This window comes from Nomascus leucogenys, chromosome 4 (genome assembly GCF_006542625.1).
Source record: "Nomascus leucogenys isolate Asia chromosome 4, Asia_NLE_v1, whole genome shotgun sequence".
Lineage (NCBI taxonomy): Eukaryota > Metazoa > Chordata > Mammalia > Primates > Hylobatidae > Nomascus > Nomascus leucogenys.
The window spans coordinates 94,105,726-94,129,658 of NC_044384.1; the positions used below are offsets into that span (position 1 = coordinate 94,105,726).

At 42.5% G+C, this 23,933-nt stretch overlaps 2 protein-coding genes across 2 annotated transcripts in view; one reads left to right on the forward strand and one right to left on the reverse strand.

The window, feature by feature from the left end:
* PDE12 (phosphodiesterase 12) overlaps positions 1–23,933 on the reverse strand; it is a 92,044-nt gene that overhangs the window by 54,177 nt on the left and 13,934 nt on the right. The gene's annotated exons all lie outside the window — the stretch shown is intronic.
* ARF4 (ADP ribosylation factor 4) lies at positions 722–22,047 on the forward strand. Its single transcript, XM_003257224.3, has 6 exons — positions 722–1,140; positions 8,273–8,353; positions 8,733–8,842; positions 15,687–15,758; positions 17,406–17,531; positions 21,116–22,047. Exons 1-6 carry the CDS (start codon positions 1,074–1,076, stop codon positions 21,200–21,202), a joined length of 543 nt encoding a protein of 180 aa, XP_003257272.1. The 5' UTR covers positions 722–1,073; the 3' UTR covers positions 21,203–22,047.

Sequence of the window (23,933 nt, forward strand, 5' to 3'; positions counted from 1 at the left end):
AATTTTAAAAGGTGTAGCAGGCCGGGCGCGGTGAGTCACCGCGCCAGGCCTGATTATAAATACTTTTAAAGTGATAGAGGCTTTCCGCTTCCTCAACATAACGAGTAAATCTTTCATGCTGCTTCTAGGAAAAAAAGTACAAGAAAAGCAAGACTTCCTCGTTGCCTTCTCTTTAAAAAGCAACAGCCGATGAACATGTGTCGGAGCGCTCTCGCCTTGACAAAATTAGAGATCTTCAGAATCACTTGGCGTGGTGGTCGAAGCGTCTAGCCCTAGCTCATTAGGGTGCCACAGTTTCTCGGCCCACAAGTCAGCTTTTAACCATTTTTCTCCGCAAAAGGCCGGGCCTGTCTTCATGAGTTAACTAAGGCAAGCGTCTGGTCCCGTGTGTGAGACATGTAAGTTCATGGCATCAGGGAATCGCCATCGCGCGTACCGTAATAGAAGAGGGCGAGGTTCCTCACCTAACCCATAATGCTCAGCTCGCCTTTCCGGAAGCAAGGACTATCACCCCGACAATACCTTCATCCGGGCGGAAACGTCTCACCCTGAATCTGATTTGGAAGTGAGGAAGGGAGGTATTGTGGGACTTTGTCCGTCTCCCAGTACGCATGTGCCCCAGCCGGCCTCTCCCGGCTCTTGGAGCCACGTCCGGGCGGTGGCGTCGTCGAGAGATGCACGTCAGCGAAACTGGCCAATCCCCTGCGTGCGCAAGCGCAGTGGCTCGGGCGCACCGGAAGCGCAGGGGGATGGGGCGGTGGTGACGCTATTCTGTCCGCGTTGGAGGGGCCGGGCCGCTGCTGGAGTCGCCGCGGCCGCCGCGTGACGTGGCACAGACAGAGCCTAAAGGCTAGAGCCGGAGCTGCCGCGCCAGTCGCCTAGCAGGTCCTCTACCGGCTTATTCCTGTGCCGGATCTTCATCGGCACAGCGGCCAGCGAGACGTACCTGCCTCCCTCTTTCTTCCTCCGCTCTTTCCCTTTCCTCTTTAGTTTGCCTCGGAGCTTGAAAGGAGAAAGCACGGGGTCGCCCCAAACCCCTTCTGCTTCTGCCCATCACAAGTGCCACTACCGCCATGGGCCTCACTATCTCCTCCCTCTTCTCCCGCCTATTTGGCAAGAAGCAGATGCGCATTTTGATGGGTGAGTGAGGGGCTGCGAGTCGAGGCGGGACCTGGGAAAGGCAGGGTCTCCACAATTGGGGTGGCCTCTGGGCCTGTTTTTCCCTCCGCCCGCTGTGGTGGGGGAGGGGCGCCGGGTCGGGGGTCGGGAGGAATTCTTAAGGGGGAACAATGGAGCGGAGGGTGAGCGATCCCCCTCCCGCCCCCGATCTGTCGCCAGACGAGACAGGGACAGGGCTTCGGGCAAGATTTCTTTCTGGACTTGGCTTTTTCTCTTTGATCTTATTGGAAGGTGGACAACATTGGGCAGAGATGTGGAGAAAGCCAACTCTGGGAAGCAAACACTTGGGGAGGCCCTTTCTGGGGGTGCGATCTGCATATCTTCTTGCCCGGGTGTGGACAGCGGTCAGGAGGGAGGCAGAGCAACTCCAGCCTTTTCCCTCCCCCTCTGCGTTTCGTGTACGGTCCCTGCGCACTCCATTGGTATGTGAACCAGCGGCCACCCGGAGCCTGGAGCCGCCCGGGGCAGGAAGTTGCGGTGGCCAGGGAGCACCCAAGGTTTCCGAAGAGTCTGGAGTCCTTCAGCGCTCACTTTGCTAAACTTGGCCTTGCGCTGGATTCCGTTTCAAGTTTTTCCCTCCTTGTTAATCTCATTCTCCGAAAACTGAGCTTATCTTCTATTTCTTTGGCTATTTTCAAAAACTTTAAATGTGTTTGGTTTATTCTCCTAGGTTTTCAAGCTTATTTTTAGCCGGCCTAAGGTCTAATGCAAAAAAATTTTAGAAACGAATTTTTAAAAAATACCTGATAAATTTTCAAGTAACAACTGAACATCATGACGCTGAATTTTATAGTAGCCTTGTTAAATAGTAACTACAATTTTTTTTAATTTCTTTTTAGAAAATTAACTTTTTAAAAACTACTTTTTAGGGGGCGTGTTTTTGCTCAGCTGAGGGAGAAAGGCTGTCAGTTGGCTGAAGTAAGCAACCGCTCCCGCTTACTGTGAGCAGTCTACATCACAGCTGAGCTCCATGGACTAGAATAACGCTGAAAGAAGCCCCTCTAACTTTGAACGTTGAAGCTTGTTCGTTCATTAGCTTGTTTTCTACCGGAGGAGGTTTTATTTTCTCTTTTTTTTTTTTTTTTTTTGGAGACGGAGTTTTGCTCTTGTCACCCAGGCTGGAGTGCATGGCGCAATCTCGGCTCACTGCAACCTCCACCTCCCGGGTTCAAGGGATTCTCCTGCCTCAGCCTCCCTTGTAGCTGGGATTACAGGCATGCAACACCACGCCTGGCTAATTTTTTGTATTATTAGGGGTTTCACCATGTTGGCCAGTCTGGTCTCGAACTCCTGACCTCAGGTGATCCACCCACCCAGGCCTCCCAAAGTGCTGGGATTACAGGCGTGAGCCACCGCGCCCGGCCGGAGGTTTTATTTTCGAGCTGTACTACCATCAAAAGCTTGCAAACACAAGCTTCTGTAATATTTCAGGGTATATAAAGAGTAACAGTATATACATTGGCTCATGTTTATTTTCCTCTTAGCATACTTACACTTTGTGAATCAATTGTTTATGATTCATTCATAAAGTATTTTCTCTTTCAGGGTTTCTTAGATTTCATTTGTCAAGAGGACAGAATTATTTTAGGAGGGCAAGCATATTTAAGTTTTAAGTGGCTGAAAGTTGGCAGTCTGAAAAAGGATCGGAAGTTAATGTGGACTGTTAAGTTAATTCGGACTGTGATAAATGAATTTCCAGTCTGTTCCTTAAAGAGATTTAACAATATATGATTATGTTCCAGAACACATAGTATATTGGTCTTTTTACTTAAGATTTATTGTAAATGAATTGCTATTTTTCATTTCCTTAGTCTTTTGTGATTGATGAAAGTATGGGCAAAGGTTTGTTTTTTGGGGTTTTTTTGTTTGTTTTTTTGAGACAGTGTCTTGCTCTGTTGCCCAGGCTGGAGTGCAGTGGCGCGGTCTGGGCTTACTGTAACCTCCACCTCCCAGGTTCAAGCGATTCTCGTGCCTCAGCCTCCCAAGTAGCTGGGATTACAGGCGCCAGCCACCACGCCTAGCTAATTTTTGTATTTTTAGTAGAGACCGGGTTTCACCATGTTGGCCAGGCTGGTGGCGAACTGCTGACCTCGTGATCCGCCCACTTCAGCATCCCAAAGTGCTGGGAGTACAGGCGTGAGCCACGGGGCCCGGCCTTGTTTGAGACAAGATCTTGCTGTGTTGCTCAGGCTGAAGTGTAGTGGTGTGATCATGGCTCGCTGCAGCCTTGATCCCCTGGGCTCAAGGGATCCTCCTGCCTCAGCCTCCCATGTAGCTGGGAATATACCCTGCCGAATTTTTGTTTGTTTTGAGACAGGGTCTCAACTCTGTTGCCCAGGCTGAAGCACAGTGGTGCAATCACAGCTCACTGCAGCCTTGACCTCCTGGGGTCAAGTGATCCTCCCATCTCAGCCTCCCCCAGTAGCTGGGACTACAGACATGTGCCATCACACCTGGCTAATTTTTTTGTTTTTTGAGACAGAGTTTTGCTCTTGTTGCCCAGGTTGGAGTGCAATGGCGTGATCTCGGCTCACTGCAACCTCTGCCTCTCAGGTTCAAGCGATTCTCCTGCCTTAGCCTCCCAAGTAGCTGGGATTACAGGCATGCACCACCACACCCGGCTAATTTTGTATTTTTAGTAGAGACGGGGTTTCTCCATGTTGGTCAGGCTGGTCTCTAACTCCTGACTTCAGGCGATCCACCCGCCTTGGCTTCCAAAAGTGCTGGGATTACAGGTGTGAGCCACTGTGCCCCACTCACACCTGGCTAATTTTTGTATTTTTTTTGTAGAGACAGGGTTTTGCCATATTGTCCAGGCTGGTCACAAACTCCTGAGCTCAGGCAATCCACCTGCCTCAGCCTCCCAACATGCTGGGATTACAGGTGTGAGCCACCATGCACAGCTTCCCAGCTAATTTACTTTTTCTTCTTTAAAGATGGATCTCGCTATGTTGACCAGGCTGGTTTCAAACTCCTGGGCTCAAGCGATCCGCCCGCCTCAGCCTCCCAAAGTGCTAGGATTACAGGTGTGAGTGACTGCCTGGCTGGCAGATTTCTGAGGTAGTTTTCCTGCTATAGTAACACTTTGGTCAAAGTACAGGTCTAGTAAAGGAGAACAAGTATTCCAGTACATCTTTAAATACAGTTGCTTGTTTGTGGACATGGAGGGGAGGGAGAACATTGCTGGGCTATACAGATTAGTCTTATCTCGGTTAGTTGAAAATTGGTAATAGTTTTCATTTTGTGGAGAAATTTCATTGCCAAATATTGCAACATTAAGGAAATACATAAGAAATGACTAAAGTGGCTCAAAATTGTTGGACCAATATGTTTTTGAGTAAAGAACTATAAGTGTTAAGTGATGACTGTATATGTTTAATTCGTGCATTAAAGCTTATAAATACCTTTTTAAAAAACTCTTAGTTTGCATTTATACAGCATTGTTATTTTTGATACAACTGCATAAGATACATTCTGTGTTGCTGTGAGCCATTAAACTGTTTTCTTGCAATTTATATTTAGAAAATAATTTGTGGATACTTAAAAGTCATTATGGGTGCATTATTTTTTCCCCTTGAATTCTGGGGTGACATAGAAATGGTTGCATGATTTTGTAAACACTTCCCTTTTTAAAAAAGTAAAATGAGTATGTAAAATATTATATATTTAAAGCCCTTAAGCAGTCGTCTTCAAAAAGATACATCAGGAAATGTAAACAGCCCAACATTTTAATAAAAAAAAATCTACTTGGACAATTTTCTTTCTCTTTTCATAAAAGTAATACATGGTTTTTGGGTAAAAAAAATTCCTATCAGTAGAGGAGCAAGGAAACTAATTATTCATACAATATTCATACAAGCACATAAAAAACCTATTAAAAGAAAACTTGGATTACCTACATGTATTTGTATAATTTAAAATGATATAATCATGATTTGTCTTGGATTTCTTCCGTTCTTTGTCAATATTTTTGGATTTACTTTTTTTTTTTTGAGACCGAGTTCCGCTCTTGTTGTCCAGGCTTGAGTGCAATCACATGATCTCGGCTCACTGCAACATCCACCTCCTGGGTTCAAGCAATTCTCCTGCCCCAGCCTCCCGAGTAGCTGAGATTATAGGCATGTGCCACCACATCCAGCTAGTTTTTATATTTTTAGTAGAGTTGGCCAGGCTGGTCTCAAACTCCTGGCCTCAGGTGATCCGCCCACCTCAGCCTCCCAAAGTACTGCGATTACAGGCATGAGCCACAGCGCCAGGCCTTACATTGTTTTTAAATGACAATCTGAGGTCCAGTTGGACCTCCGGTGATAACTGGCAGGTACCATAGTTTTGTGTGTGTGTGTGTTTCCTTTTTTTTTTTTTTTTTTTTGAGACGGAGTCTCGCTCTGTCACCCAGGCTGGAGTGCAGTGGCGCAATCTGGGCTCACTGCAAGCTCCGCCTCCCGGGTTCACGCCATTCTCCTGCCTCAGCCTCTCCGAGTAGCTGGGACTACAGGCGCCTGCCACCACGCCCGGCTAATTTTTTTGTATTTTTAGTAGAGACGGGGTTTCACCGTGGTCTCGATCTCCTGACCTCGTGATCCACCCACCTCGTCCTCCCAAAGTGCTGGGATTACAAGCGTGAGCCACCGCGCCCGGCCTGCGTGTGTGTGTTTCCTAATCAGCGTCTCAGTTTCAATTCTGACTTGGCTTACTCATATTTGAATTTAAATGTTAATTTTGGTTAACTTAAAAATCTGATGCTTTCAAGAGACAGCTCTGTTGAACCATTTAAAGATCCAGTTGTTTTTTGCCACCCCCCCTTGTTTTATATCTTGTTACTAAAGATGCCAAACTTTAATGTAGCTCCTTTTTATGTATTTTTTAGAATTATGTTTTCTGATTTTTTTGATAATGTTCCATGCTCAAAAAATAAAACACTTTTATAACAGTTGGTTTTTATTATTATGCTCATGAATGAGGGCTTGATGTGGGCCGATCACACTGACTAGTATTTGGGAAGGAATAAACCTGTATCCGAGTACGAAGTGGGGAACAGGGTTTTACAGGACAAAGGAATAAAAGGCTTGAGTCTCCAAAAAGAACTTAAAGTTATTCTTGGTAGGGTACAGAGTAGAAAGGGTTGTTAAGAGGGTAGAAGGAATCAGAATTGCCTGTAGCCTTCAGTTCTGTTTTGAACTGATAAAAGATAGACTTACTTGCATAGGAATGTAAATTAGGTAAGTGAGAGCTAAGTCATGCTTTGATTTAAATATTAAGAAAGTGTCCTTGCTTAAATCAATACTCGATTGAATCAATACGAAAATCTGTGATAAGATAAATCCACGTGACCAGATATGATATCCTAAGAACAATGATAGATTTAGTGAGGTTATTAGATATTGATCTTTCATTTGTGAGGCCTTTAGCAAACACTGCAGAATATTCAGGTTTTGAGAGATTCATACTTACAAGCATTTAATTTGTTCTTCACTGTCACCCTAAAAGGAGGTATAGCCTCTTGTTCTAGTGTGGATTTTTTTTTCACAAGCAAACACATTCCTCCCTACTTGTACCTCTGCCTCAAATGAATCATTTTAAGAATTTTGTCCAGGCACAGTGGCTCACACCTGTAATCACAGCACTTTGAGTTGCTGAGGCGGGCAGATCACCCGAGGTCAGGAGTTCAAGACCAGCCTGGCCAACATGGTGAAACCCCGTCTCTACTAAAAATACAAATTAGCTGGGGTGTGGTGGCACGCGCCTGTAATCCCAGTTACTTGGGAAGCTGAGGTAGGAGAATCGCTTGAACCTGGGAGATGGAGGTTGCAGTGAGCTGAGATCGCACTATTGCACTTCAGCCTGGGTGACACAGTGATACTCTGTCTCAAGAAAATATATATATAATTTAGATATTACTTATATTGTAGATGAATGTGATAGGGTTTTTTTTTAATTATTATACTTTAAGTTCTAGGGTACATGTGCACAACGTGCTCGTTTGTTACATATGTATACATGTGCCATGTTGGTGTGCTGCACCCATTAACTCGTCATTTACATTAGGTAATATGATAGGGCCATTTTTATAACACAGGTTAATCAGACTTTGGTTTTCATTTTGGCACATTTAATGTTAAAACGATTTAAGCAGGGGTAAAATTGGCTTCATCTTCCGTTATTATCATTATAAGGTCACTAGGACATAGTTATATTAAGTTCATTAGAACATAGTTACAACCACTAGGACGTAGTTATACCATTGTATTTTTACCCCTTAGCATCAAAATCTGTTACCCATATTTTACTCTGTAAATAAGAGAAAATATTTTTACAAATCTTAAGATAATTCTTTATTCACTTACATGTTGTCTGAATCAACTTCTAATTTGTGTTTTTAAAAATGGTAGTACGGCTGAGCACGGTGGCTTACGCTTGTAATCCCAGCACTTTGGCAGGTCCAGGCTGGCAGATCACTTGAGGCCAGGAGTTTGAGACCAGCCTGGCCAACATGGTGAAACCCCGTCTCTACTAAAAATACAAAAATTAGCTGGGCATGGTGGTAGGCGCCTGTAGTCCCAGCTACTCGGGAGGCTGTGGCAGGAGAATTGCTTGAACCCGGGAGGTGGAGGTTACAGTGTGCTGAGATCATGCCACTTCACTCCAGCCTGGACAACAGAGCGAGAGTATGTCCCCCGCTCCCCTGCCCCCCCCGCCCCCCAAAAAATGCTGGTAGTTCATAGAATTTAATTGGAAGAGATCTTAGATGATCTGATCCAGTCCCTTTATTTATGGCTAATTTCTCTGGCCTCAGTATCCTAAAGTCACTCAACTAGTTTGAGTCGCAAAGCTAGAGATTAGAGCCTAAGTCAGCTATATACTTGTTTCCTTTTACTAGTACATGCTGTCTCTCTTGGTCTAGAAAGAAGAATGGAAAGGCTTTCTGTAGGAAGTGTTGCCTTTGGGAATCAGAAATAAGATCATTTCATTTCTAACTCATTTAGAAGTTGTCTTGAACAGTCAACTTCTACTTTTGAACTATAAATTTATTGTAAAATTGTTTCTTGGAGTGTGCTTTTCGTCTGGATTTTAAATCTATAATGTCTTCTTCTAGTTGGATTGGATGCTGCTGGCAAGACAACCATTCTGTATAAACTGAAGTTAGGGGAGATAGTCACCACCATTCCTACCATTGGTAAGAAAGTTTACAGATGACTTTATATCATGATGATGTGTTGTAAAGTGAAATATATACAGTCTAGTTTTGAGATTGTCTTTTTGTTAAGCGTGTTGATTATCTTAGAAGTACTTTTAAAACAGGCTGGGTGTGGTGGCTCATGCCTGTAATCCCAGCACTTTGGGAGGCCGAGGCAGGTGGATCACTTGAGCCCAGGAGTTCAAGACCAGCCTGCGTAACATAATGAGACCTTGTCTCTGTTGATGTTTAGGTTTAAATATATTTTTTTAAAATAAAACGAAGTACTTTTAAAACACTATTCTAAGAAAATTCCACAATAAAAGGTTTTGTTTTCTTAATGACGCTGCACAGCGGTCATTTTTGTTTTTCTTTGTAGGTTTTAATGTGGAAACAGTAGAATATAAGAACATTTGTTTCACAGTATGGGATGTTGGTGGTCAAGATAGAATTAGGCCTCTCTGGAAGCATTACTTCCAGAATACCCAGGTAAGGGATACTGTATGTCTTTATAACTTTTCTCTTTGGGTTTCATGCTCTAAAGTTTATATTAGTATCTAGTATTTACTTGGATATTGGTGTTTACTATGAGTTGGCATTTGTCTTATCACCACTTCCACATTCTTCAGTGGACTCTCACTTATGCCTTGAAGACTAACTTATATAGGGTGGAAGAGTTGTAAAGCAATTACGGTAAGTGTTTAGAAGATGGGGTGGGTGCTGGTGTACTTCTCAAGAATGAATTAGGTCTCTTATCCATAGTTCTTTGCTTTCCATCTTAGTTTAGAAAGTAAGGTCTGTATAAACTGTCATTGTAGTTTCTGATGAATGTAAGACAATTGATAGTCCTTTGTTTAGCCCAGTTACTTGTTTACTTTATTAAATACAGTAAGGTCAGTTCGCTGCATTGATTTGTAAGATATTTTTATATTGCCACATAGTATGTATATATAATACTGGCATGGAAGAGACTTTAGTGATCCTGTAGAACAGGAGTTCTCAAATTTGGGGGTGGCACATAAGAATCACATGGGGAGCTTTGAAAATCGCAAGACCTGGATCATCCCCTAGACCACTTGAATCAGAATCTTAGGGGATATAATCCAGGTACAGTAGTGTTTCTTAAACTTTAATATGCGTATCAATCACCTGGGTATTTGTTAAAAATATACATTGAGTCCACAGGTCCTAGCTAAGGCCTGAGATTCTGTATTTCTAGCAAGTTCTTGGGTTGTGCTGATACTACTGGTCTGGTATATTACAGCACAGCACTATTGACATTTTGGGCTGGGTTATTCTTTGTTGTTGGGTATGGGGAGGGCTCTCTATGCATTGTAGGTTGTTTAGTGGCATCCTTGTCCTCTACCCACTAGACGGCAATAGCAGCTGCCCTCAACTAGCAGCCAAAAATCTCTCCACACCTGCAAAATATCCCCTGGGGGCAAAATTGCTCCCTGCTGAGAACCACTGTTCTGATCTAACTCTCTTACATATGAGGAAACTGAAACTTGGAATGACTTACCCAAGATGGGAGAGTTTGTTCTCACTCTGCCTTTGTTTAACCTGGTCCCACCTCGATTGTTTTTTCTACCACCCAAGGAATTTCTTGTCAGTTTTTGTTTACTACTTAAGTTAGTAATTTTGTTTTAAGTGTGATATCACTGCCACTTTAAGATTTGCAATGTCATCTTGTTATCAACTTCTTAAAACATTGCATACAAGTGGGGTTTATTGCCATCAGGTGGCAGTGAATACCCTAGGTGAGTGGCTGGGACAACCAGGTTTACATAGTATGTCATATTAAATAAGTGGTATACTTTTTAATTTAAAAATGAGAATGTTTAGGCCAGGCGCAGTGGCTCACGCCTGTGATCCCAGCACTTTGGGATGCTGAGGCGGGCGGATCACGAGGTCAGGAGTTCAAGACCAGCCTGACCAACACAGCGAAACCCCGTCTTTACTAAAAATACAAAAATTAGCTGGGTGTGGTGGCGCGCACCTGTAATCTCAGCTACTCAGGAGGCTGAGGCAGGAGAATCGCTGGAACCCGGCAGGTGGAGGTTGCGGTGAGCCAAGATCGCACCATTGCACTCCAGCATGGGCGACAAAGCGAGACTCTGTCTCAAAAAAAAAAAAAAGTAGAATGTTTATGGTCATCAATATAGCTGTGACTAGAAAAGATATTTGATACAGAGGCATGTGCTTTAAAAAGCTTCCTTATGGAAAATGTTAAATACAAGGTGAACATTCCTTATCCGAAATTCTTGGGACCAGAAACCACTGTTTCTGATCTCAGAATTTTGGGGTTTTGGAATATTTGCATTGTACCCAGTTGAGCATCCTAAATCCAGAAATCCAAAATCCGATATACTCCAGGGAGTTTTTCCTTTGTTATGTTGGTGCTCAGGAAGTTTTGGATTTGGATTTTTGGATTAAGGAAACTCAATCTGTACACATACAAATAGAATAGCATAATAAACTCACAGGTATGTATTATGCAGCTTCAGTTTACTAGGATATAACCAGTGCTGTGTTGTTTGATACTCATCTCTAATGTGCTCTACCATCTAGACTGTTTTTTTATTTTTTTTTAGATGGAGTTCTCGTCCTGTCACCCAGGCTATGGCGCAATCTTGGCTCACTGCATCTCTGCCTCCCGGGTTCAAGCCATTCTCCTGCCTCAGCCTCCCAAATAGCTGGGACTTCAGGCATGCGCCACCACACCTGGCTAATTTTGTATTTTTAGTAGAGACGGGGTTTCACCATGTTGCCCAGGCTGGTCTCAATCTCCTGACCTCATGTGATCCACCTGCCTGGGCTTCCCAAAGTGCTGGGATTACAGGCGTGAGCTACTGCGCTTAGCCAATATATTTTGAAAGAGTTAGATATGAAGTAAAACCTTGCTAATCCTTAAGCCTAATAATTCTTGACCAAGGGTAACCCTGGGTTTATCCCTAGATTTGTTTAGAATGCTTTGTAATTTACTTTGCATTCTTAATTTGAGATTAGACCCAATTCTGGCCTCTTTGGACCACCTTAGAATTAAAAGTCCAAGTACTACTTCCTAGGGAGTTCACGCTAGCTGGAGAAAGCTTTATGTGTTACCTGATAGAATCAAAGCTAAGCTCTTAGCTTGCATTCCCAGCATTACTGATCAGTTCTTCTAGCTATAAAATTTAAAAGAAACTATAGCTTTAACCATGTTTCTAACTTGTACTAACAAACCATGGCACAGTGTGTAGTAAATTCCTCTTATGAGATAATTCCAACTAATTTGCCATTGTAAATAAGCAAATATTTGGCTTTCAAAATAATCTCATAGCAGCTGGGCTTATCTGTAGAATCCTAGCTTTTCTTCACTCTTGATTCTAGGCTGTTCCAGGAAGAAAATAATTAGGGATTAATTCCTAAAATAATTCTCCTTCTCAATAATGTTACTTTGGGACTGATAGCATTATTTGCATTTTAAAACAAATAAAGGCTGGGTGCAGTGGCTCATGCCTGTACTCTCAGAACTTTGGGAGGCTGAGTTGGGAGGATCGCTTGAGCTCAGGAGTTTGAGGCCAGCCTGGGGAACATAGCAAGGCCCTGTCTTTACATTTAAAAAAAAAAAAAAAAAAAGAATAAAAATGGAAAGTTAGTAGTCAAGATAAAATTAAGTCCCTTTTAGGGGCATTACCTCTTGTAAAGGGTAGGTTTCAGGACCGGGTGCTATGGCTTATGCCTGAAACACCAACACTTTGGGAGGCCATGACATGAGGATCACTTGAGGTCATTAGCAGTTCAAGACCAGTCCAGGCAACAGAGTGAAACCCTGTCTCTACAAAAAAAAATTAAAAAAAAATTACCTGGGCATGGTGACATACTCCTGTAGTCCCAGCTACTTGAGAGGCTGAGGTGGGAGGATCACCTGAGCACAGGAGTTGGAGGCTGAAGTGAGCTATGGTTGTGCCTCTGTACTCCAGCCTGGGGGACAAAAGGAGACCTTTCCTCTTTTTTGAAAAAAAGAAGAAACAAAAAAATGGAAGGTTTGGTTCTAAAAAGGAGTAGCTTTTGAAATATGGAAAGGAGGAGACATATTTGCTAAATAAATGCCCATGATCAGCCAAGAACAGTGATAGATCTTTTATACCTCTGTGATTGCATTTAATCTTTAATAAGCTTATGAAGTTAGTAGTATTTTTATTTTATTTAGATGAGGCATATTCAAGGATTAGGTAATATATATAACAAGTAGTGTAAGATTTGAATTTGAGTCTGTCTTCCCACCACACTATATTGGCTCCCAAAGCATCAAACGTTATTTTTTGTTTTTGAGATGGGGCCTCACCCTGTTGCCCAGGCTAGAGTGCAGTGGCATGATCATGGCTCACTGCAGCTTCAGTCAATCTCCTGGGCTCATGTGATCCTCCCTTCTCAGCTTCCTAAGTAGCTAGGACTATAGACATGTGCCACCACGCCCTACTAAAATTTTAATTTTTTTTGTAGAGACAGGGTCTTACTCTGCCCAGGCTGATCTTGAACTCCTGACCTCATGTGATCCTCCCACCCCAGCCTCCCAAAGTGGTGGGATTAGAGGTGCCATGCCAGCCAAAAGTTTTCTCAAAGGATAGGATATTTAAAGTGATGGTTTTCCAGGTGGTGTAGATGCAGTGTAAAATAAAATAAAAAAATTAAGTTATGGTTTCCAGCAGAGATAAAGGAAATGGACTTATAATTTGGTAAAACAAAGGAAATTGTCATTTAATGGATGTAAAATAAGTCTTAGATGCCCCTGGAGAGCCCAGTACTGTGAGAATCCTGAGAGGTAAATAGAAAATGATGTAGGATGGGGCTGGGCGCGGTGGCTCACACCTGTAATCCTAGCACTTTGGGAGGCCAAAGCAGGTGGATCACCTGAGGTCAGGAGTTCAAGACTAACCTGGCCAACATAGTAAAATTCCATCTACTAAAAATACAAAAATTAGCCAGGTGTAATGGTGGGCGCCTGTAATCCCCGCTACTCAGGAGGCTGAGGCAGGAGAATTATTTGAAACTGGGAGGAGGGGTTTGCAGTGAGCTGAGATGGCGCCACTGCACTCCAGCCTGGGCGACAGAGCGAGACTCTGTCTCAAAAAAAAAAAAAAAAAAAAAAAAAAAGATGTAGTATAGTCCTTTGCCCTTAATGGTGTAGTTTGCTCTTGTCGCCCAGGCTGGGGTGCAATGGCGCAATATCAGCTCACTGCAGCCTCCGCCTGCCAAGTAACCGGGATTACAGGTGTGCCACCATGCCCGGCTAATTTTTGTATTTTTAGTAGAGATGGGGTTTCACCAGGCTGGTCTCAAACTCCTGATCTCAGGTGATCCACCTGTCTTGGCCTCCCAGAATGCTGGGATTACAGGCGAAAGCCACTGCACCCAGCCTAGTTACTTACATAAATCAGTAGTGCAAGACAATCTGTGATAAGTGACATGATCAAAAGTACTTTAGGAGTCAGGGTTTATCTTTTTTTCTTTTTTATTATTTTATTATTTTTATTTTTGCCCCCTTTTTCTAGCTGAAAATTCTATACTTTCCCATTTGAAAGTTTTTAGAAAAACAGTTCAATTAATTGCTTCCTAATTCCTTCCATTTATCTTGTAGTATAGAATTCTAATAATGAGCCAGGTGCCATGGCTCATGCCTGTAATCCCAACACTTTGGGAGGCCAAGATGAGTAGATCACTTGAGTCCAGGAGTTCAAGACCACATGGGCAACATGGTGAAACCCCATCTCTACAAAAAATAGAAAAATTAGGTGTGGTGGCATGCACCTGTAGTCCCAGCTACTTGGGAGGCTGAGGCGGGAGGATCATTCGAGCCCAGGGGGTCAAGGCTGCACTGAGCCAAGACTGCGCCACTGTGCTCCTAGGCAACAGAGTTGAGACCCTGTCTGAGAAAAGAAGCTAATATTTGTATCTCTAAGAATTGATACTACCTTCCTTTTTTTAAAGAATGTCTTACTCGATCAAGTAAATCTTGAATTTTTCTATTTTTTTTTTAAGAGATAGGGTTTTGCCATATTGTCCTGGCTGGTCTCAAACTGCTGGGCTCCAGTGATCCTCCTGCCTTGGCTTCCCAAAGTGCTGGGATTACAGGAGTGAGCCACTGCGCCCAGTCTTGGATTTTTCTTGCTATCATTTTCTTAACATGTCCTCCTGATCTAGAGTTGTCAGGCAGCATTCTGAAGCAAGTTAATTTTTTCCTTCCAGGATGAAGCAGATAAAAACTGTAGTGTAGGCCGGGCGCGGTGGCTCACGCTTGTAATCCCAGCACTTTGGGAGGCCGAGGCGGGCGGATCACGAGGTCAGGAGATCAAGACCACGGTGAAACCCCGTCTCTACTAAAAATACAAAAAAATTATATGGGCGTGGTGGCGGGCGCCTGTAGTCCCAGCTACTCGGAGAGGCTGAGGCAGGAGAATGGCATGAACTTGGGAGGCGGAGCTTGCAGTGAGCCGAGATTGCGCCACTGCACTCCAGCCTGGGTGACAGTGAGACTCCGTCTCAAAAAAAAAAAAAAAAAAAAAAAAAGTGTACACACTCCCGCTATCCCACCCCCCTTTTATTACACTCTGTACATGCCTTTGAGTCAGTAAGCTAATTCAGTTAGTAAATTCATGGGTTTTTTTTGTTTGTTTTTTGAGATAGGGTCTCGCTCTGCCACCCAGGCTGCAGTGCAGTGGCGCGATCTCAGCTCCCTGCAACCTCCGTCTCTCGGGCTCATGATCCCTCCCACCTCATCTCCCAAGTAGCTGGGACTAAAGGCATGCACAACCACACTTGGCTAATTTCTGTATGTTTTTGTAGAGGTGACCTTTCGCCATGTTGCCCAGGCTGGTCTCGAACTCCTGAGTTCAAGCAATTTCAGGCCTGATCGTTTGACTGCCTTGGCCTCCCAAAGTGCTGGGATTACAGGATGAGCCACCATGCCTGGCCAAATTCACGATTCTTTAGGATCCTTGATTTGTTATTTTTCTTTTTGTTCCTACTTTGTGGCTATTTTGGTACCTGCACTTAAATGTGAGAGTGCAGAGGGAAGGGGGAAAATAGATACAATTTATTCTTAGGGTAGTCGAGAAAAGTAGTTAATTGGTGAAGAATAAAAATTTTTTAGATTTGAAATAGCACTAATAAATTAAACTTACAAAAGTTCTCAAATCCGTTTTTAGCATTATAGCCTTAAATTCTTACTTTTAAAGAGACATTTTCCTCCTAATGTCTAACCATTGGTACCATTTTGCTGCCTACACTTCTGTTTCATATAGAGAGTGTCGTTTAACTGTTAAAATTTACTGAAACAATTTTTCCCCAGGGTCTTATTTTTGTGGTAGATAGCAATGATCGTGAAAGAATTCAGGAAGTAGCAGATGAGCTGCAGAAAATGGTAAGAATATACTTTAAATTCATCATTTTCAAGGTGTGCTTTTCTGGGTGAAACTGGTGGTGTTTTAGTACATTTTGACTATGATTAGATTACACAAATGGATTTGGGGGGCTAGAAATAAACTTAAGAAACTATATTATTCACAGGTTCTTAATAATGTACTTCAAAATCTCTTATAGAGCGTTTTAAAAAACACATGGCAGAGTAGCTACTTCAGTAAGTTGGGAGGAAGGCAGAGCAGCGTTGTGTTTTTTTAGAATGCCTCATGGGTAATCTTGATGCCTATCTCTGGCTGAGGATAGCTGATTTAGCTCAGTCCCTTATTTTACAGATAGCAAATCTATAGTGCTGTAGCAGTTTTGACCCTAGGAATCTTGGTTCAGATGTTTTGTTCCCAAGGTCATCGGTTCCATTTTCTCTATGCTGTGCCAATAATTACTTCAGAAATGTTTTTTAATAGTAACCATTTAAGGATAAGGAATTCCTTCTGAAAGTAGAGACAAATGTTTGGTTCACAGTGGCATTTTGCAGCCTTGCCATAGATTGGATTCATGTTTTCATGTGTTCATGTTGTTAAATGTACTAAATGGAGGAAGACTGCTGAGAATCCTTGTCATGATTTTAAACTTGTAGCCATAAAATATTTACTGAAATGAAATCTTAATTCTCATTAATTCCTCCTAAGATTAGAGGGCAGTTTGTAAAACCATTGTGCCAGTATATGTGTAACTAAGTCGTTGTTGGATTTTTGCCTGAGTCAAATGTCACCAGCTTTCCCTCTTAAAAAAAAAAAAACAAAAAAAAAAACTTTGTTGAGACATACTTCACATACTATAAATGTCATCCTTTTAAAATGTGCATATCAATGGCTTTTAGCATACATAGTTGTTTTAGCATACATACAACCGTCATCACAATCTAATACTAGAAAATTTTCATCACCCCCAAAGAAATCTTGGAACCATTAGCAGTCACTCCCATTTCCTTCCTCGCCTACACCACACTCCCAGCCTCTGACAGCCACTAATTACTCTGTCTTTATACAGTCACCTATTCTGGACATTCATATAAATGAAAACATACAATGTGTTCTTTTGTGACTTTTTTCACTTAGCATAATTTTTCAGGGTTCATTTATATTGCATCATGCATCAGTGCAACTTCTGTTCTTGGTACTTTTTTTTTGTATTTTTCATGATACTGCCAACACCCAGATAATTGTGTTATTGTCCCACTGTTGTTGGAAAGGATTAGAAGTCCGAAAAGAATCATCATCTATCTAAGTACTTCTGCTACTAAGTACCGTAAGAGCTTGCCATAAACATTTTACTCCCATATGTGTTTCTTGCCCTTATCAGTCCTGACAATGGGTAATCATGAAGGCTGAATGATGAGCGATTTGCTTTAATGGGGTGTAGGATGACTGACTTGGAAAACAGTTCTGTCTTACTTGAAGGCATATGATTGTTTGCTCTGGATTTAAAAACTGAAGGATATGAGACTTCAGTTGTAAGAGTGAACTTTGTGTTGAGAAATTAGGTTAATGTTTAATAATGTATTCAATGCTGAGTAAAGTATATATAGGAAGACAGTTTCAAAAATCGGATTCCAGTTGGTGGTTGTTAATGCCTTACCTTTTATTTCCAGCTTCTGGTAGATGAGTTGAGAGATGCAGTGCTGCTACTTTTTGCAAACAAACAGGATTTGCCAAATGCTATGGCCATCAGTGAAATGACAGATAAACTAGGGCTTCAGTCTCTTCGTAACAGAACAGTAAGTATTTGGAGGTTGATATTAATCTCTTGACTATTAAGACTTACTAGGATAGTTGTGTAAGCTAGTATTCAGTTTAAACATTTATTATCTCCTTTGGACAAATAATGAGTACATCATTTATTTAAAAATATGGCAATAAACTTTAAATACCTTTATTTGATTTTTGTAAAGATACAGAAAACTACTGTAGAATAGGTCTAAAGATTATTGATAGTTTAATTTTTCTTTTTTTTTTTTTGAAGGGGGAGGTGGAAGGAATGGAAAGAAGATTATTGATAGTCTTAATTTTCATTTTGTATCTTTTAAGTAACCCTACAGCAAATATTTTGAAATCTGGCTTTCTTATTAAGGGTCCAGTAATGTTTGTTTGCTTGTTTTAAAAGTGGAGATGGGGGGCTGGGCGCGGTGGCTCATGCCTGTAATCCCAACACTTTGGGAGGCCTAGATGGGCGGATCATCTGAGGTCGGGAGTTCAAGACCAGCCTGACCAACCAGGGAGAAACCCTGTCTCTACTAAAAATACAAAATTAGCCAGGTGTGGTGGCGCATGCCTGTAATCCCAGCTACTCAGGAAGGCTGAGGCAGGAGAATCACTTGAACCCGGGAGGTGGAGGTTGCGGTGAGTCTCGATCACACCACTGCACTCCAGCTTGGGCAACAAGAGCAAAACTCAGTCTCAAAAAAAAAAAAAAAAAAAGTGGAGATGGGGGGGTGGGTCTCACTTTGTTGCTAGGCTGGTCTTGAACTCCTGGACTCAAGCAATCCTCTCACTATCTCAGCCTACCAAAGCGCTGGGATTCCAGCCATGGTGCCCAGCCTTATTTGCTTGTTAACATAACAGCTTATCGAGGAGACCAGGTCCCACAGCTCACACCTGTAATCCCAACACTTTGGGAAGCCAAGGCAGGAGGATTGCTTGAGGCCAGGTGTTCCAAACCAGCCCGGGCAACAAAGCAAAACTCTATCTCTACAAAAATAAAAATTAGCTGGGTGTGGTGGCCTGTGCCTTTAGTCCCAGCTACTTGGGAGGCTGAGGTGGGAGGACTGTTTGAACCCAGAAGTTGGAGGCTGCAGAGAGCTGTGATTGTGCCCATTGCACCCCAGCCTGGGTGACAGAGCAAGACTGTTTCTTTAAAAAAAAAAAAAAAAAAAAAAAAAATTTGTACCTCTCTAAAATTGCTTATCATTGTAGATCAGTGATTCAGTGATGGAGATAAATTATCAGAAACTTGGTGTCATAGGCTTTTTACAGTAGTTTTGCATTAACCTGTAAATAAGGGAAATACTGTGGCTATGGTAAAAAATGAAACAAACAACAAAGAACCTATTGCAGGCTGGGTGCAGTGGCTCACGCCTATAATCCCAGCACTTTGGGAGGCTGAGGTGGGTGGATCACGAGGTCAGGAATTCAAGACCAGCATGGCCAAGATGATGAAACCCCATCTCTACTAAAAACTACAAAAAAATTAGGCGCAGTGGCAGGCACCTGCAAGCCCAGCTACTCTGGAGACTGAGGCAGGAGAATCACTTGAACCCAGGCGGCAGAGGTTGCAGTGAGCCGAGATCACGCCACTGCACTCCAGCCTGGGTGACAGAGCGAGACTCCCTGTCAAAAACAAAAAACAAACAAACAAAAAAACCTATTGCCTGTTTGAGATATCTCAGGCTGATTTGAAGAACATAAACTGGGCCAGGTGTGGTGGCTCACACCTGTAATCCCAGCACTTTGGGAGGTGAAGGTGGGTGGATCACTTGAGACCAGGAGTTCGAGACCAGCCTGGGCAACATAGTAAAACTGTCTCTACTAAAATTACAAAAATTAGCTGGGCGTGGTGGTGCATGCCTGTAACCCCAGCTACTTGGGAGGCTGAAGGCACAAGAATCTCTTGAGCCTGTGAGGCAGAGGTTGTAGTGAGCCGAGATCACGCCACTGCACTCCAGCCTGGGCAACAGAGTGAGTACTCTGCCTCAAAACAATCAATCAATAAATAAGCAAGCTACACTAACTGTAAATGATACAAGTTTTCCATGCTGTGAAGGTATGAATTTGAGCCTTTCCCCAGCCTCCTAGGTTACTGAGATTTGGTATTCAAATAATTGGCAACATGGTATACCTGCAGTGACCTTGCAACATTAAACTGGTCAAAAAAATTAATAAAAGTAAACTATGCCTTAAATGTAAATTGTTTTCTAGGTTGTTTTGATACTTTCACACAGTTACTAGAGATAACATTCATTGCCATTTAAAAGCAAGAACTTTTTGGAATGCATGAGACTAAAGATACTGAAATTGTCAGAAAAGCTTGCCCTTAAAATATCAACAAACCCTACTCTTTCTTTTTTTTTTTTTTTTTTTTTTTGAGATGGAGTCTCGCTCTGTCACCCAGGCTGGAGTGCTGTGGCACGATCTCGGCTCACTGCAAGCTCCGCCTTCTGGGTTCACGCCATTCTCCTGCCTCAGCCTCCTGAGTAGCTGGGACTACAGGTGCCCACCACCACGCCTGGCTAATTTTTTGTATTTTTAGTAGAGACGGGGTTTCACTGCGTTAGCCAGGAAGGTCTCGATCTCCTGACCTCGTGATCCACCCGCCTTGACCTCCCAAAGTGCTGGGATTACAGGCGTGAGCCACCACGCCCGGCCTAACAAACCCTACTCTTTCAAAAATTTGCCTCTTCTACTTTGAGTTTAGTTTTATGAGAAACGAGAGTTATAAAAACCAGATGGGTAGTTTATTAGTTACTAATTTCCCCATGATATCTCTTTTCAGATTAAGTGGTAGAAAGTTTACTAAAAGGGAACCAAAAACCAGCACTGAAAAGAAAGCTGAATGACTGAGGGGGTAAAATCTTGTCTAAATATAATGAATAGGCAGAAGTAGCTTGATTGATTGAGACGGAGTCTCACTCTGTCGCCCAGGCTGGAGTGCAGTGGCACAGCCTCGGCTCACTGCAACCTCCAGAATAGGTAGAAGTGGCTTTATTTTTAAAAAATAATTTAAAAAAATAGAGACAGAGTCTCACCATGTTACCCAGGCTGGTCTCGAACTACTAAGCTCAAGTGATCCTCCCATCTCCACCTCCCAAAGTGCTGGGATTTATAGGTGTAAGCCACCACGCCCAGCCAGAAGTAGCTTTAAATATGGGAGAGTTTTGTGAGGATCAAGAAGTGTGAAAAGACTCTTAAATTTGATTAAGAAAGTTTTTTCTTTAAACACCGGTGTTATATATTATCTTTATTATTATTATTATTATTTTTTTTTTTTTTGAGACGGAGTCTCGCTCTGTCACCCAGGCTGGAGTGCAGTGGCGCAATCTCGGCTCACTGCAAGCTCTGCCTCCCGGGTTCACGCCATTCTCCTGCCTCAGCCTCTCCGAGTAGCTGGGACTACAGGCGCCCGCCACCACGCCCGGCTAATTTTTTTGTATTTTTACTAGAGACGGGGTTTCACTGTGGTCTCGATCTCCTGACCTCGTGATGCGCCCGCCTCGGCCTCCCAAAGTGCTGGGATTACAAGCGTGAGCCACCGCGCCCGGCCATATTATCTTTATTAATCAAGTATTTTCTTGTCTTTTCTTTACAGTGGTATGTTCAAGCCACTTGTGCAACACAAGGAACTGGTCTGTATGAAGGACTTGACTGGCTGTCAAATGAGCTTTCAAAACGTTAAATGAAATTGGATATCTAACCAAGGACATGTTTGATAAAATTGGTCTAGGCTTGTTACAACAAAATTAGTTTGTATCTTGGTTATTAAACAGTATCTGGGACTGGTTTGGGCAGAATATTAAACTTATTTTGTTGCCAATTATTGTTTACCAAGTATAATGTTGCTATTTAGCAATGTGCTTGGTTTTAAAGAAATTCTCCTTGGGAAAAAAGTATCCTCTTTTAATTTTACTTCCCATAAGTGTAAATGCCTGGACATAGCTCTTGTGAAACCTTTAAATAAATTGTTTTGAGTGTTTTTTGAGCCCCAGACAAATAATGTTTTAAAGTTATCCCCTTGCTACTTTACTGATACCTTTATCATTCCTGAGACAGTTTGCTAATTTAAAAATGTAGCATTCCATTTGTATTTATTTCTCTCCCTTGCCAAAAAGATTTTCTAATACTGCTTGTACCAGCCAGAGAAAGATCCAAAACACTACTCAGCTCTCTTGCACTGAGGAAATTTTTCCCCCTACATTGACTCCTGGCCTACATCAGCCAAACTTAACCATGGCGGGGTTTGGATTTGATAGCTAATTAGTTCTGTGCTGGTTGCAAAGAATTGATATTTAGATGGTTTTTAATACTCAGCAGATTGTCTTCCTTTATATTGTGTCTTTTTTATGTTGCATGTTGCTTTTGTTATCAGCCTGATTTTTTGCTCAGTATATGATAGTTCTGCTGATGTTTTGTTTATTGGGCAGACATATCTTAAGAGTTTTTGGAAAACTCATCAAATTCGATGAATACATTTTCTTCATAACCCATTTGGAATTATTCCTAATAAAATGATAAAATACGTAATTGTGTGTGTTCTTTTTGAGTTTTGAAGGTATTTGAAATGTATTTTCTTATGTAGCCAACTTTGCTTGCATATTTCATGTACTGTGAACAGTAACACAGATGCCACTGGTAGGTTACTAATTAGTGGAGATCTAGGTTATAGATCGTGAGCGGTGGCTCACGCCTGTAATCCCAGCACTTTGGGAGGCCGAGGTGGGCGGATCACGAGGTCAGGAGATCGAGACCATCCTGGCTAACACGGTGAAACCCCGTCTCTACTAAAAATACAAAAATTAGCCGGGCGTGGTGGTGGGCGCCTGTAGTCCCAGCTACTCAGGAGGCTGAGGCAGGAGAATGGCGTGAACCCGGGAGGCGGAGCTTGCAGTGAGCTGAGATCGCGCCACTGCACTCCAGCCTGGGTGACAGCAAGACTCCATCTCAAAAAAAAAAAACCAACACAAAACAAAACAACAACAACAAAAAAAACAGGTGGGGGGTGGGGAGGGGCGGCATATGGAGTGGGGTAGGGAGAGTAAAAGGCTGTAATAAAATCAACTGCCCAAAAAGCATGTATGTATGTGTTTTTTAGTTAAGGTTAATTAAACAAAAAAAATTCAGGTGCTACTTGTATGGCCAATATAGAGACTTAGTGATGCTACTCTCCTACAAAAAAGTTTCACAACCACTTTTCTTTTTAACAGGGCAAATTTTAGAACTTTAACAGAAAGCTGCATATAATTCATATAAAGGTATACCTCATAAACTACATCTATTAAGTTGTTAAGGGCTCAACTTGATAACTGAGTAACTTAGTTTCTGTCTATATTCTCATGCTGCTTTTTTTTTTTTTTTTTTTGAGACGGAGTCTCGCTCTGTCGCCCAGGCTGGAATGCAGTGTCGTGATCTCGGCTCACTGCAAGCTCCGCCTCCTGGGTTCACGCCATTCTCCTGCCTCAGCCTCCAGAATAGTTGGGACTACAGGCGCCTGCCACCACACCCCGCTAATTTTTTTGTATGTTTAGTAGAGATGGGGTTTCACCGTGTTCGCCAGGATGGTCTTGATCTCCTGACCTTGTGATCTGCCCGCCAGCCTCCCAAAGTGCTGGGATTATAGGCATGAGCCACCGTGCCCAGCCTCATGTTGCATTCTTAATGGCTTGTAAAGATTCAGCTAAATTTATGGATTGAAAACTCCAAAATCAAATGCATACTTCAAAAAAAAGTATATTTTTGAATTGTCAAATAACAATGGCCAGGCACGGTGGCTCACACCTGTAATCCTAGCACTTTGGGAGGCCAAGGTGGGCAGATTGCCTGAGCTCAGGAGTTCAAGACAAGCCTGGGCAACATGGTGAAATCCCATCTCTACTAAAAATACAAAAAAAAAAAGTCTGGTGTGCTGGTGCATGCTGTGGTCCCAGCTACTTGAGAGGCTGAGGCAAGAGAATCACTTGAACCTGGGAGGCAGAGGTTGCAGTGAGCCAAGATAGCGCCACTGCACATGGTCTGCAAGACTCTGTCTCCAAAAAAAAAAAAAAAAAAACAAAACACTGGATTAGCCAAAAGGAAATTAGAATTAGTTGATGATTAGGGCAAAGTGTATGTTTAGTTTGTGTTACTTGTTAGAAATGCAATTTCCCTAGCCAACTGGATGAATTCTCCCTTCTTCCTTCCAAAGAAGAGAGGTGTCATTTCCTGTAGGATAAAACTGAACTATAGTATACTATGTGTGTGTAGTCTTACAGGGCATGAACTAGGAAATATAAAACATCAGTGAATAAGCTCAGTGTTAGGGCTAGGTATGTAACCTAGTTATACAAAGGTGTTTACATGGACTGTAAAGGGACTAGAGAATCCATGTAATCTTACTTGTGATGTAAGGCAGCTCTTACTACCATTGGAAATTA

Excerpts from the sequence above, each read along its gene's own strand:
- ARF4 (XM_003257224.3), top strand. The coding sequence starts at position 1,074 with ATGGGCCTCACTATCTCCTCCCTCTTCTCCCGCCTATTTGGCAAGAAG. Across the intron at positions 15,759-17,405 it reads CAGATGAGCTGCAGAAAATG|CTTCTGGTAGATGAGTTGAG; the intron begins GTAAGAATATAC and ends TTTTATTTCCAG. Across the intron at positions 17,532-21,115 it reads AGTCTCTTCGTAACAGAACA|TGGTATGTTCAAGCCACTTG; the intron begins GTAAGTATTTGG and ends TTTTCTTTACAG.